The sequence below is a fragment of the Arvicola amphibius genome, chromosome 12 (genome assembly GCF_903992535.2).
Source record: "Arvicola amphibius chromosome 12, mArvAmp1.2, whole genome shotgun sequence".
NCBI lineage: Eukaryota > Metazoa > Chordata > Mammalia > Rodentia > Cricetidae > Arvicola > Arvicola amphibius.
Window position 1 is genome coordinate 110,500,784 of NC_052058.2, and position 13,748 is coordinate 110,514,531.

The window sequence follows — 13,748 nt, forward strand, 5'->3', positions numbered from 1 at the left end:
TGAGAACTGAAAACTACTGAATGAAGCTAGAGTCCAGCTGACTTATGTCTTCTATTATGGGAGCAGAGGTAGGGATTAGGTAGCAGTTCTGAATCTCAGTGTTCTGGATAGATGAAGGAATGTGTGATCATAGCATAAAGCAGCCCAGTCCGGATGCTGTGTTGATTGTTATTGCTGTTCTAGGTAGCTTGGAAACCGTCATGGACTCACTAGACAAAGCAACTGCACAGTTTGGGTTTGATCTTTTCAAAGAGCTGGATAAAACAAATGATGGCAACGTCTTCTTTTCCCCCGTGGGCATCTCAACAGCCATTGGCATGATCCTCCTGGGGACCCGAGGAGCCACTGCCACCCAGTTACAGAAGGTGGGGAGCTTCCTTTGCTTTTGCCAAGTTTCAGGTGGAAACTTGGTTTTGTGGTTTAAACCTCTGGCATTGAAAATGTGCTCAAGCCGGGCGGTGGTGGCGCACGCCTTTAATCCCAGCACTCGGGAGGCAGAGGCAGGCGGATCTCTGTGAGTTCGAGGCCAGCCTGGTCTACAAGAGCTAGTTCCAGGACAGGCTCTAAAAAAGCTGCAGAGAAACCCTGTCTCGAAAAACCAAAAAAAAAAAAAAAGAAAAGAAAATGTGCTCATCTTGACTTGTTGGCCAGAAAATAGATAATGATGTGGAACAGTTTCAGGTCTCTCAGAGAAGGCCTCTTCCCTCTCTAGATACCGCAGTATCATTTTCTCTTTGATGCATGGAATTCCTTTGGGTGGGAGTTGTGGTGAGTGGCCTTGTCAAAAGCCACTATTCTTATATATAAAGAGAGAATATGAAAGTCCAAAGCCACTGTGATCAGCTTTTTAATTTCTATTTGGTCTACCTGACATAGTGAAGATGGTTAGGCTCCTCTGGACATTAGTGGGCAACCTAGACATTTCCCTGGCTCGTCAAAGAGATGATACCTGGGTACCTTTGAAAAGACTTTTCTAGCCTTCCCTTGGTTATGTGAAATTTTTCTCTACTCTGACAATAATGACAGTGTTTTCTCTCTATCAGGTACTTTACTCTGAAAAAGGTACAAGAAGCTCCAGAATAAAGTCTGCAGAAAATGAGGTGGGACATGTTTCTATATCCTTTAGTGTGATTCCTTCTTAGGTGTAGGATCAATGTAGGAAAGTACTAGAAAAAACATACCTCTTTTATTATCAAGCAGTAGTCACTAGAGTCAAATAATATCTCTAGGCCTGTTACTCCATTTTCTGTTGCTGTAACAAAGGACTAGGGTCTGAAAGCTTGACAAATAGGAGCTGGTTTGTTAAGCTCATGTTTTCAGAGCTTGAAAATCCCAGACTGAGTGTCTTTATGTGTTTGGTTTCCATGGAGACTCTTCTGGAATACATTATATGTGAAGGATTAGGGGATGAATGTTGGTGACACACAGAAGGGGCTAAAACTTGTGGGCTGTTCTTGCTTTGGGAGACTACCATTAATCTCTTCTGAGGGAAGTTCCTTTGGTGACCGAGTCACCTTTCCTACTAGGTTCCTTAAGGGTTTCACCACCTTAACTTAACATTGCTTTACCAGGGTTAGACTTTTAGAACATAAACTCCTGAGAGAAAACCACTTTCAATCACAGCATTTGTACTGTACACAAACAGTAGATTCTCAATAATTATAAGAGATCAGAACTTTAACACACAACAACCACTATGAATGCTAACACACCAACAGGTTGTTATAACAGTTTTGGGGTTACAGAGCATTGGGTAACGTTCTGGCTTGGATATGCCAGGACTTTGGGACTTTGGCAAGTAATTCACTTCTTTAGTCTTCTGTGACATTTCTGATAGAATCATCTAGATCATACATTTAACTCACCTAGTACTGTTGGAAACTGAAAGCAATATTATTGCTCAACTGAATTAATACTTTGCTTCTCCTGCTAATATTTCTTTAAATACTATCAGCACAGGCACATCTGTCATCTTCCAGATCTAGCTTTCTGGTATCTCTTCCTTGGTCCTACCAAATACAGTATGGGATGGGGCCCATTAGATTACAGGTCAGCATCTGGAAGTGACCCAAGGTCTCAGAATGGCACAATTGCTCTGTCAGAAAGCACAGCACAGTACCTCTCATAAAGTTATACTGTCAACGTCTCAGCATTGTTAGCTGGTCACTTCATAATCCCACAACGCTAGGCTGTCTGTGTGCCCTGTTTCAGCTGTGGACTTGTGCTTCCTTCTCGGGATTTTTAACTGAGTTAGATTAGGTGGCTGCTCTCATGTGCAACTGAGACATGTAGTAGCTTCCAGAGAACTCCACACAACAGTTCCTCAGACTACATAGGCACCTCATCTGGGGCAGATGCCATTATCCTGGGTGGAGAGATTCACGACTGGGTACATTGAAAGTTGCCTTTCAATTCATATACCTGCCCTCTTCCACCATGAGCCAGTTCTGCCCCTTCCCTAGGAGTTTTTGGGAGCTGAGGAAATGAAGAGTAGAGGTACTGACTGTGACAAAGACATTGTGGCTGGGGCATATATCTGTTGGGACACGGTCGATCGGCAGTTAGAATTAACCAGACTAGTTTTAATATAAAATATTCAGCTTTAATAAAGGGAAGAAAGGGGAACTTACAAAAGCCAAGGTTCCAGCGATTCAGGAGAGCAGGAAACCAAAGAGGAAAAAATAAGCACACAACTATGGTTTATAGGCTATTTGGCCCCCCCAGGGGGGGACACATCCCACAAACAAGATAATTGGCTGAGCTTCTCCATCATATTCCAGAGGCAGCTGGCCCAATCTCCTTATTAGTGAGTACCTGTATGAGGTACTCATTGCATTTCTATGAGAAAAATGACCATTGCCAATTCTTGATTCCCTTCCCTGAACATAAACCTCTTTCTTGAAAGTGGAAGCTCCGTTCTCTTGAATTAGGAATTTATTATCCCAATGTACTTCTTATTTTTCTGTGAATGGCATCTTTTGCCATCATATTGCAGTCCTAATGGGTTCATTTTTACAGCTGTTTCTTTATTTATTGTGTTAATGGGCCTTCTCGAATTTCTAGTGGTAAATCTTTTATCTGTGTAATAATATATTTAGTCATGATACTTTAAAATTAAACACATTTGGTATACTAATATTATGTTAATTTTAAAAAATTCTATAAATGATGTCAAAAATGTTTTTCTTGAATATTTCTGTCCAGTTTTAGTATCAAAATAACACTAGGCTCTTAAAATGAGCTTATTATGTATTTTAAGTATATAATATTTTATCAGCTCCTCAAAGGTTTTACGCATGTATAAAGTTTGTTTAATTGCTTTCATCCTCCCTCTCCACATCTTTTTATATTGTCCCAGTTCTTAGTTTTGCCCCCACTTTCATGTTCTTTAAAAAATGTAAATAAGCCACAGAGTCCAGTATGTGCTGCCCATGTACTCAGGAATATGGTGCCATCCACTGGGTCATCGTGACTCTAGAGAAGGCTGATGCTCCCTTCCCTAGAATCCGTCAACTGTCAATAGCTTCTGAGTTAGGGCTTAAGGCTCTTGAGCCCCTCCCATCCCTGTGCTGGAACCCTGACTGGCTTAACCTTATGTGGCTCGTGGGCAGGCAACCACAAATACTGTGAGTTCATGAGAACAGAGGTCTTGTCATTTCCTGATGACACTTTCGTCATGGTCCTCCCCAACCTCTGGCTCTTACAATCTTCTGTGGTGGGCCCTGGGCCCTGTGAGGAGACAATGTGATGTAGATGTCCCATTTATGACTGAGCACTTATTCTCTGTACTTTGACCAGTTATTTTTTTTTTATTTTTAAAATGTAGATGTGTTTGTATAATTTGGAAACTCACCTAATTCATTGGGTAGAATTTGGATTAAAACTATTTTTACCATTGCTGGTTCTATTTTTATGTGATTTAGGTTTTATTTACTTAGTGGGTTTCTTATTAGAGAGTTGTTTTGATTCCGTTCTCATTTCCTTTTGTGTCTAGTCTATAGATGAACATCTTGCCCTTAATATCAGTCTGGTATTTGAAACTGATGATCATCTAACATCTATCACTTATAGCGCTCTGCTCCTTCTGTCTGCCTTCCCTTTATGTACCAAAACACAGTTTAACCTCTTTTTAGATCATATATGCATATGCTTAAAAATCCCCTACCAGATTTTAAAGTGATTTTTGTACTGTAGGGTTCTATGTTTTCTGTATAATTACTGTTATGAGACAATTTTATATTTTCACATGGTTTTATGTAGTTACTTATCATCTTTTCATTTCAACTTGAAGCCATTTAGCACTTTTTATCAGACCCCCTACTTTTATTTAACTGGAAAAAGTATTAATTTCTCCTTTGCTTTTGAAGGACAGTTTTACTGGATATGGTATTCTTTTCTTTCAGTATATTTTAAATAGCATATCAATTCTTTCATAACATTTTTTTTCTGAGAAATCTGTCGATATAATAGATGCTCCCTCATATATAACAAGTTGTGTACTCTGGTTCTCACTAGATTTTTTTTTTTTTACTTTTTATAGTTTGGTTATGGTGTGTGGCTTCAGAGGTCTTTGTAGTTTTGTCTTGGATGGAGATCTTTGAGCTTCTGAATGTCTATATGTCTATTCTTGTTGAGAGCCAGGCCAATCCAACTTTCTCAGAGGTCTCTATGGAAAGGAAGCTAGTTCTGCTTCCTTCTTTACTTTCTCCTTCCCTCTTTGTCTCCATCTTTTTCTCTTTTCTCCTTTCCTCTCTCCCTTTCCTCTTTCTGTTCTTTTGTTGAGACAGGGTATCACTATATATTCCTAGTTGGCTTGGAACTTGCTATATAGACATGCTGGCTTTGAACTCATAGAGATCTGCCTACTTCTGAGTGCTGAGGTTACAGACATGTACCACTATGCCCAGCCTGGGATATACATTTCAATAAAATTATTGAAATGCACAAAATCTACTAAACAAACAAGTAAACAAAAACACTTTTCTGGGGATTGTCTGTGCGAAGCTTGTGCATGTAACACAGTTGGAGATTTGTGAGTTGCTACTTAGGCATTCTTCCTGTTGAATTTTAGTGTACAGCAGGCTCAGTGAAGGGTACCTTGTTTGTTGCATAGCTTAAATTTAGATGAGACTGAGACCAGTTCTTCCTGTGCTTCACCAGAAGTCAGAATGGTCGACATGTTTCCCTCTCTCTTTCTTTCTTCTCCTTGGGTCATAGTCAGACTCAGCTCTGCAGTATCCATGCTGTGCTGCTGGAAGGTGCTCTGGTTGTGAGTTCCAAGGATTTCCCTGTTGTTTTCAGTGTATTCAGCTTTACACTCACTTACGGACTACAGGACCTTTGAATTGGTTTGAAAATTTCCCAAGGTGACTTTGTTAGCATGAAGTCTCTTTGTCAGAGGCTTGGGCCATGTGTTCTTCCATATTGCTGGTGTTATTCCTTTGTGGTTTCCTTAGTAATGATTTGCATATGGTGGATGTCATCAGACTGTATTCAACTCTGCAGTGCTTTAATGACTGTAGAGAATTCTAGGTTTATATTTCTGGTAGCCATTGGAAGATTCTCTTCTCATCTTCTAATAGTACTTTGGCAAGCTGGCTTGATTGACATTCTTGACAGTGATCTACCAAATTATTTTCCATTTAAAAAATTTACCAGTATTTGTCTAGTTATGGACTTCTTTTATTTATTATAACTTTGACTCACTGTAATTTCTGAATAAAAAGTTCATGCATTTCATGGTGCTCTTTCAGGAGTCACTTATGTCTTATCCACTGTGTGGGTCCCAGTGATTGAACTCAGGGCTATCTCGTTTCTGTTTCTCGGATCTCCCAAGTGTCAGCTATGGCTTCCATTTTGTGGAATGGGCCTTAAGTCAAATCCAACATTGGTTGGCTACTTCTACAACGTCTGTGCCACCTTTGCCCTAGCATATCTTACAGGCAGGATAGATTGTAGGTCAAAGGTTTTGTTGCTGGGTTTGTGTTTATGCTTCTCTTTTGGTAGTGTACACAGTACCTTCCCACACTAAGGACACTAGAAGTTTCCATGTAGGCACCAGCTCCACTTTTCCATGTTCAATGATTTGTATGGGTGTTGTCCCTGGCAATTGGACCCAATGTCAGTGTGCAGAGAGCACTCTGTTGTCTTGGCAACAGTCTACATTCTTTTGGGATTTCCACAGGACACCCTTAGCCAAGGACTAAACTGAATGCAACCGAGTGCTGATACTAGAAGACTTGTTTGGTGACAAGAGATGGCCAGTTGGGACTCTGTCTCTCCTATTATTAGCAGACCTCATTAGGATATCTTTCATGCATTTTATGAAGTTTCCACTGCACTAGGTTTCCATATCATCCCTCAAATACCCCTCAATTCCATCTGCCTCTCCCTGCATTTCCTCCCTCAACCCTATTTTCTCCCCTTCCACCTGATCCTTCTGTTCCTGTCCACACCCATATCCACACTTGTAAAATCTTTTTGATTTTTCCATCCTAGTGAGATCCATGTGTTCCCCCCTAGCTCCTTCTTCTATACCTAACTTTTCTCATTCTATGTATTGTAGGATTATAGGTTGCTTATCATTTATTTAATGGCTAATAGTCATATATAAATGATTACTTGCAATATTTATCTTTCTGGATCTAGGTTACTTCAGTTAAGATAAATTTTCTAGTTCCATCCATTTGTGTGCAAATTGCATGTTGTCATTTTTTTAAACAGCTGAGGAATACCTTATTGTGTAAATACCTTGTTTTGTTTATCCATGCTTCAGTTGAGGGACATCTAGGTTGTTTTCAGTTTCTGGATATTATGCATAAAGCTGTTATGAATATAGTTGAACAAGTGTTCTTGTGGTATGATTGAACCATATTCCCAGGAGTGGTATAGCTGGATCTTGAGGTCGACCAATACCCAATTTTCTGAGGAACCACTATAATGATTTTCAAAGTGGCTGTACTAGTTTGCACTCCCACCAGCAATGGAGGAGTGTTTTCATTCTCTGTTTAGACCTGTACTCCATTTTTAATTGAATATTAGACTTGTTGATATCTATTATATGTTCTTTATATATTGTATGTATTAGCCCCTTATTAGATATAGGGTTGGTGAAAATGTTTTCCCATTTTGTAGACTGCCATTTTGTTCTATTGATGGTGTCCTTTGCAGAAGCTTTTCATTTTCATGAGTTTCCATTTATTGTTTATCTTAGTGCCTGCACTATTGGTGTTCTGTTCAGGTTGTTGTCTTCTGTGCCAATGCAGGGTGATACATATGGATCTATTTGCATTTTTCTATGTGCAGTTAGTTATCCAGTTTTTGAAGTACCATTTGTTGAAGATGCTGTCTTAAATTTTAAACTCTTATTCAAGGATAGACATTTTCCAGAAACATTTTTCTGTAATAGAGAACTGATGTGAACATCTAAATGTTTGTGTCTGTCTTGTGGATGCTTGCTATTTTCCCATGAGTTTGACTTAAGACTTGTTCGTTTACACTGTATAATTTTGGACCACAATCTTGCCCTTGGTTGATGACCTTGGGACAAAGTAAAGCCTATGACGTAGTCATTTTGTAATGAAGATACCTTTTGACTTCCGGAATAGGACCTTTGGGTTTTACCAACTCCGGGTCACTATCAAGATAGTACAAGCAGAAACCCCAAACCTGTTTGAAAACAAGGTTTTCTTCTTTTCCCTTATTTGTATGTCAGTTTAGTCATAAATGACTCACTAGGAAATTAGTACATATTAAATTCTTAATTCCCAAAGGGTGTGATGCACCTGACCTGTTCACTGCTTGCCCCGATCAACCCAAGCAGCAAGAAACTGATTGCTGCTTAAGTCACCTAGCCTTTCATAACAGTAAGGAGGCAGCAAAGGTCAGCCCCATAGATATGGCCAGAATGCTGGGGATATGTATTTTCAAGTCAAATGTCTGCAAAAAGTTACCAGTTATTTGCAAAATTTAGCTATTACTTTTTTTTTGGTATAGTTGTAGGCAGTTGGAATGTGAGCAATGAAAATAAGAGACACAATAAAGAATTAAATAAATCTTTATGCATTATTTTGTACAAGAAAATGACTGTTTAGTTCTCATGTGGAATCGGGAAAAGTCATCCATTTTAAAGCTGAACTGCATCTCTCTGCATCCTCTATGAATTATAGCAACCAGAGCCCACACGACAAGTCGTGAGACAACATTCTGCTCTGGTCTAAGAAACTGTTCTGGCTCACCCAGCTTTGCTACACAGTGCCTACAGCACACAGTCAGAAAGCTGGTACGCCCTATGGAAGATAGCCAGAAGGTTTTGATAATTATTTTTAAAAAACAGTGACAAATTTCATATTAGTTTGGTTTGCAGCTCTTATAAATGATCACTTTCTTCATAAAAAATTACTTTTAATATCCCAGTGTCAGTGGAGAGGAATGATTTAGGAGATCCTTTACATTTCTCAAGTGTTTAGAGTCTGTGAGCAGATAAAAACAAATGTATAAAACACTTAGTGAGCTGTTACGTTTGAGACCCAAAGTGACAGCTGGATCAGAAAACAAAGATTTGTGGTAATGGGGGCTTCTCCGTGGAGATCAGCTTGGGTTTGACTTGCATCTATGTTTGTAGAGAGCCAGATGATGTCCAGAGACCAACGGACACTTATATTTTTCTCTCAAATTTGCTCATAGAGGAAGGACTCTAGCTACATCCTTTTGGAAGAGAATCTAGGCTTTCTTTCGCCAAGATAACCCACTGAGTTTTTGTCTTGATTTTGAAGATTGAGAAGACAGAAGAAATACATGACCAATTTCAAAAGCTTTTGACTGAAATAAGCAAATTCCCTAATGATTATGAACTGAACATAAGCAACAGACTGTTTGGAGAGAAAACATACCTCTTCCTTCAAGTAAGTTCTGTTGTGCATGCCACATCTATGTGTGGCAGCAACAAATGGCCAATATTCCATTTAGGACTGAGTTCTGGGGCCATGCTGCCAAGTTGGCTGTTGCCATGGTCCTGTTTTACTAGTCTTTCTGGACTGCTCTCCAGACATGCAGTTCCTTTTTGAGTCCAGAGAGCCTGTACCTGACTTTTGCTTTAATCACATTGCACCTGAATGACAGTATGTGGAAGCAATAAGAAACATCTTCCCAGGACCTATACGTTCACATTTGACATTAGTTTTCCTAATGAACAGACACATTTATTAAGAGGTATTTGTACTTGACAAATTCTTCAATCTCTTTCTATTTCTTCCCCATCTCTCCTAAAGAAATACATAGATTATGTTGAAAAATATTACCATGCATCCCTGGAGCCTGTTGATTTTGTAAATGCTGCAGATGAAAGTCGAAAGAAGATTAATTCCTGGGTTGAAAGCCAAACAAATGGTAGAGTATGGATGGGTTTTTCACCAAAAAGCATACATCTTGATTACCAGCTATGATGACAGTCCTGGGCTTGAGGCTGCATAGATGCCAGATGAATGAACTTTGGGAGGAGCTAGAGATGGGTTCAGGCAAGGAGAGGCATAGAGGTTGGATAGGATACTGCAGGGGGTGGGATGGTCTTAGCATATATGGAGAGATGCAACAGTGGAAAATTGTTTGCACAAGCTGTGAGTCACACTTACCTTTGTAGTTCCAGGGCTGGCATCATGTTTATCGTTACCTTGTTCTTTGTATAATAGACTTCCTCTCTGAGTCTGGAGCCCCAAGTGTGAATGGCATAGAGCTCCCACTCTCTTTGTTAAGTGAGGCATACACAACTTTTTCACCAAGACTTGTCTGTACCTACAGCTAGGATTACTCAGGCCTCTTGCCCACTTGAGTATCTGGTAGGGATGATTAAATCTTCAGACACCTCTACTGTAAGGTTGGCTGAACAGAATTTTTCCGTATTTAGTGTAATGTGAACTGAATAAAATGCATGTTTCTGGGACTGAGGAGATGCCCAAACAACATGAATACTACAGTTTGGATTCCCAGAGCCTTTGTATGTAGTCAGAGACTGCTTGTTTGTTTCTTGGCCTCCTAGACCTGAATATTCCTATAGAAACTATATTAATTACAGCACTGTTTGGATGGTGTCTCAGGTGTATTCCGAGCTAGTTCTTACATCTTAAATTAACCCATTTCTATTATTTTATATTTTACCCCTAAGCTCATGGTTTGCTAACTCTTGCTTCTTGGGCAGCTACATGGCGTATGCCTTCTTCAGCAACTACATGGCATCTCCTTGACTCCACATTCTCTCTATATCTCTTCTTGGCTATATTCTGCCCTGCCATAGACTTAAGCATATTAGTTTATTAACCAATCAGAGCAGCACATATACAGAAGGACATCCCACATCATATGTAAAAGCTGAGTATAGTGGGATGTGTCTGCAACTAGCATTGAGGGTTACAGGGTGGAGAGAGGTCAGCCCTTGCTGGCCAGCTAACCACTTGAATTGGTGAGTTCCTGGTGGAGTGCAATAGAAGAAGACAATTTAATGTTGAACTTGGGGTGCACAGGTCAGTACTCCCTCTCATACATGCACTTTAAATCTGTTTCTTTTAAATAATTTCTGAACCACAGGTGAGGATTCTGTTGAATAGATAAGAATAATAGCTAAAACAGAATGCTTAAAATATCCCAGGTAGGTCCACATCAAACCATGTATTCATTTCAACAAGGCCATGAGGCATGTTCTATTTCTGTTTGATAAACATGGAAACCTAGGCACTCATAGTGTAAACAAGTTGCCTAAGATTCCTTAGCTGATAATAAATACAACTGCATGGAAACAGAGACAATATGAGAATTTCCCTGCTGACTCTGCCAGCAAATCCTTGGCATACAAGGCCCCCGGGTGTTGACATGGCTGCAGTGTCAATGGTTCTCCAAGTCCACCCGCATCCATATCTGTTACACTATAGTCTGTGATTTGCAGGACAGATCACCCTTTTCTGTTTCTCTGTTTTCAGAAAAAGTCAAGGACCTGTTTCCAGAAGGCTCCTTCAGCAGTTCCACCAAGCTGGTGCTCATTAATACAGTTTATTTTAAAGGCCTGTGGGACAGGGAGTTTAAGAAAGAACATACCAAGGAGGAGGAATTCTGGCTGAATAAGGTATGGTCCTTTATTTATGTGTCTGCTTACTTCTGGCATGGACAGTCTAAAGTCATTTGGCCAAATGCCTATTCAGTAGCTCAGACTTTGTGGTTATAATATTTTCAAGAGCTACTTGTGTGCCATATGATTTTCTTAATGTTTTTATCTCTGATTATTTGTTGCAGAACACAAGTAAACCTGTTCAGATGATGACTCAGTGCAGCTCCTTCAGTTTCAGCCTCTTAGAAGACCTTCAGGCCAAAATTGTGGGGATTCCATATAAAAACAATGATCTCAGCATGTTCGTGCTCCTGCCCAATGACATAGATGGTCTGGAGAAGGTAAACCTTGACACCTCCTGGCCTATGTCATTTTTTTAAGACTCTGTATTGCATCTCTTGTACCCGGGGAGCCTGGGAACATGGCTTCTGAACAAAATTTGATGCCTGGCTGTGCCACTTTGGAAGTATTTCTCACTTTGTGCAGTGACTACCCACTGATCTCTATTGAGAAAGAGGCTTATTGAGAGTAACTAGAATGCAGTTGTGTTGAGGTGAGCTAAATGAATATTTTAGGTTGTATGGGGGTGGTTCTAAAGAGTCTCAACCATTCCGAGCAGTCATTAGTCTCTATGAAGTCTTTGCCTGGAAAAAACCATATATGCATGAAAACAGAGCTTTTGCATGGAATTCAGTAAAGCCCTTAAAATTTGCATTTCTTCTTTTGATCCTTTTTTCTTGATGTAGGTCTATCCACTTTCTTTTCAAAACAACAACAAGGCTAGTGTTGTGGATCCTGGACACCAGGGATGCATAGCTTCAAATACTTATTCTTTAAGTTGTTTCCCAACCATAAATCCTCCAAACTGTTTCTCAGCATTCACATCTACAGCATTGACCTCCCTGGGACTTAATATGTGGCATTTTGTTGTGTATAGAAGTGCAGCCTAGATGTGTGGAGGACACAGAAACAGTAAAATTATAAATGAAAATATTTTGGAATACTGTGAAACATGTATTGAAGTTACACACACACACACACACACATATACACACGCACACACTAATTCAAAAGCCCCTTTTTGGGCAACGCTGAAACGAAGTGATTCAGAAGGAGAAAATTGGCTTTGTTAGCCAAATCAGTAGTTCCAACATTGAATACAGTAGGGTGCCTAGTTTGAAATTTATAGTAAATGTTAATTTTCTATCTTCAGAATTTATGAGCATATATTAGAATGCTTTATATATATTAGAAGTCTGTAAGGGAAATGGATAATGTTGACTGTTGTTAAAACATAGCAACTTGACAGAAGTGTTATCAGACTTTATCAGTTTATGAGAGATGTGGCGTGAAGTTAAATACATGTAAAATAGACATCCACTGTGAATAATTACATTCATACACATATAGAAACTAGAAGGGAGCAGAAATTGAAATGCAGAATTCGAAATACCTTGCTTTTAGTTTGAAAAAATCACTTCATGCTCTCTCTCTCTCTCTTTCTCTCTCTCTATATATACATACATACATATACACATACATACATACATATATATATATCTCAGGGAAATATACTAGAGAATATAAGACAACAGTCTTTTTCGTAGACAACAAATACATGAAAATTCTATTTGTTATTAAAAGTAGTGCTTTCTATCTTTCTGGAGCCAGTGTGAGGCTTTTAAAATGTTCTTGGATTTACCTTACCTACTCTAGATAATCGATAAACTGTCTCCTGAGAAGTTGGTAGAATTGACTAGCCCTGGACACCTGGAGCAAAGGAAGGTGGACCTTTGCCTGCCCCGCATGCAGGTGGAGGAGAGCTATGAACTGGAGCCGGTGCTGAAAGGTATGGGCATGCTCAGTGCCTTCAGCGAACATGCGGACTACTCAGGAATGTCTGCACGCTCAGGGCTGCACGCCCAGAACTTTCTGCACAGATCCTTCCTGGTGGTGACCGAGGACGGTGTCGAGGCTACTGCGGGCACCGGCATGGGCTTCATGGTCTCGTCAGCTGCAGACTGCGAACTTGTGCACTGTAACCACCCATTCTTGTTCTTCATCAGGCACAAAGAGTCGGACAGCATCCTCTTTTTCGGAAGGTTTTCTTCTCCTTGAGATGATCAAGCTACGACATGGCTCCATCAAGCGGCACTCGGGGTTGATAGACCATGGGATTCATTCACGTGCTCCAACCTCAGGCACAATAGCAGCGACAGCATATTTTCATATTTTGTTGAAAAGTGACCCCATCGTATGTGCCACGCAGGAAGTCCAGCTTAGTTCTCCCTTGATTTCCTTCGAAGGTCCATCAGTACCAGGAACATTTTTTTTTTTAAATAAAAAGTGTGGACTCTATGGGGAAATTCAGGGTTCATCCAGTTCTAGTATTTTGGCATATTACAATACGTCAGTAAAATAAAATAATAACTTACTCAACTAATGTGTTTCTTTTTCCTTTCCTGATAGATACTGGAGACTTGTACTCAGAAAACAGAATTTAGAAACATGTGAATGGAATATAACTCAAAAGCTGGAACAAATTAAACAACAGTATGTCAGACAGAGAGATTTCCTTATTTTCATCCTCCATTCTAATATTATATCCCCCACATTTGTTTCAGAATCATTTTAGTATTAGAAATAATTGCGAAGG

The 13,748-nt window shown here is 39.7% G+C and overlaps 1 protein-coding gene across 2 annotated transcripts; it reads left to right on the forward strand.

Moving 5' to 3' along the window:
* The first annotated feature begins 200 nt into the window (after positions 1–200).
* Positions 201–13,210, forward strand: Serpinb13 (serpin family B member 13). 2 transcript variants are annotated; one of them, XM_038350191.1, is made up of 7 exons: positions 201–365; positions 1,044–1,109; positions 8,775–8,903; positions 9,270–9,387; positions 10,968–11,110; positions 11,278–11,433; positions 12,809–13,210. In XM_038350191.1, exons 1-7 carry the CDS (start codon positions 201–203, stop codon positions 13,208–13,210), a joined length of 1,179 nt encoding a protein of 392 aa, XP_038206119.1. The 2 variants fall into 2 exon arrangements, with proteins under 2 accessions (XP_038206119.1, XP_038206120.1); XM_038350192.1 differs by having other exon boundaries at positions 1,044–1,100.
* Positions 13,211–13,748: the final 538 nt, after the last annotated feature.

Excerpts from the sequence above, each read along its gene's own strand:
- Serpinb13 (XM_038350191.1), top strand. The coding sequence starts at position 201 with ATGGACTCACTAGACAAAGCAACTGCACAGTTTGGGTTTGATCTTTTC. Across the intron at positions 366-1,043 it reads CTGCCACCCAGTTACAGAAG|GTACTTTACTCTGAAAAAGG; the intron begins GTGGGGAGCTTC and ends TCTCTCTATCAG. Across the intron at positions 1,110-8,774 it reads CAGAAAATGAGGTGGGACAT|ATTGAGAAGACAGAAGAAAT; the intron begins GTTTCTATATCC and ends TTGATTTTGAAG.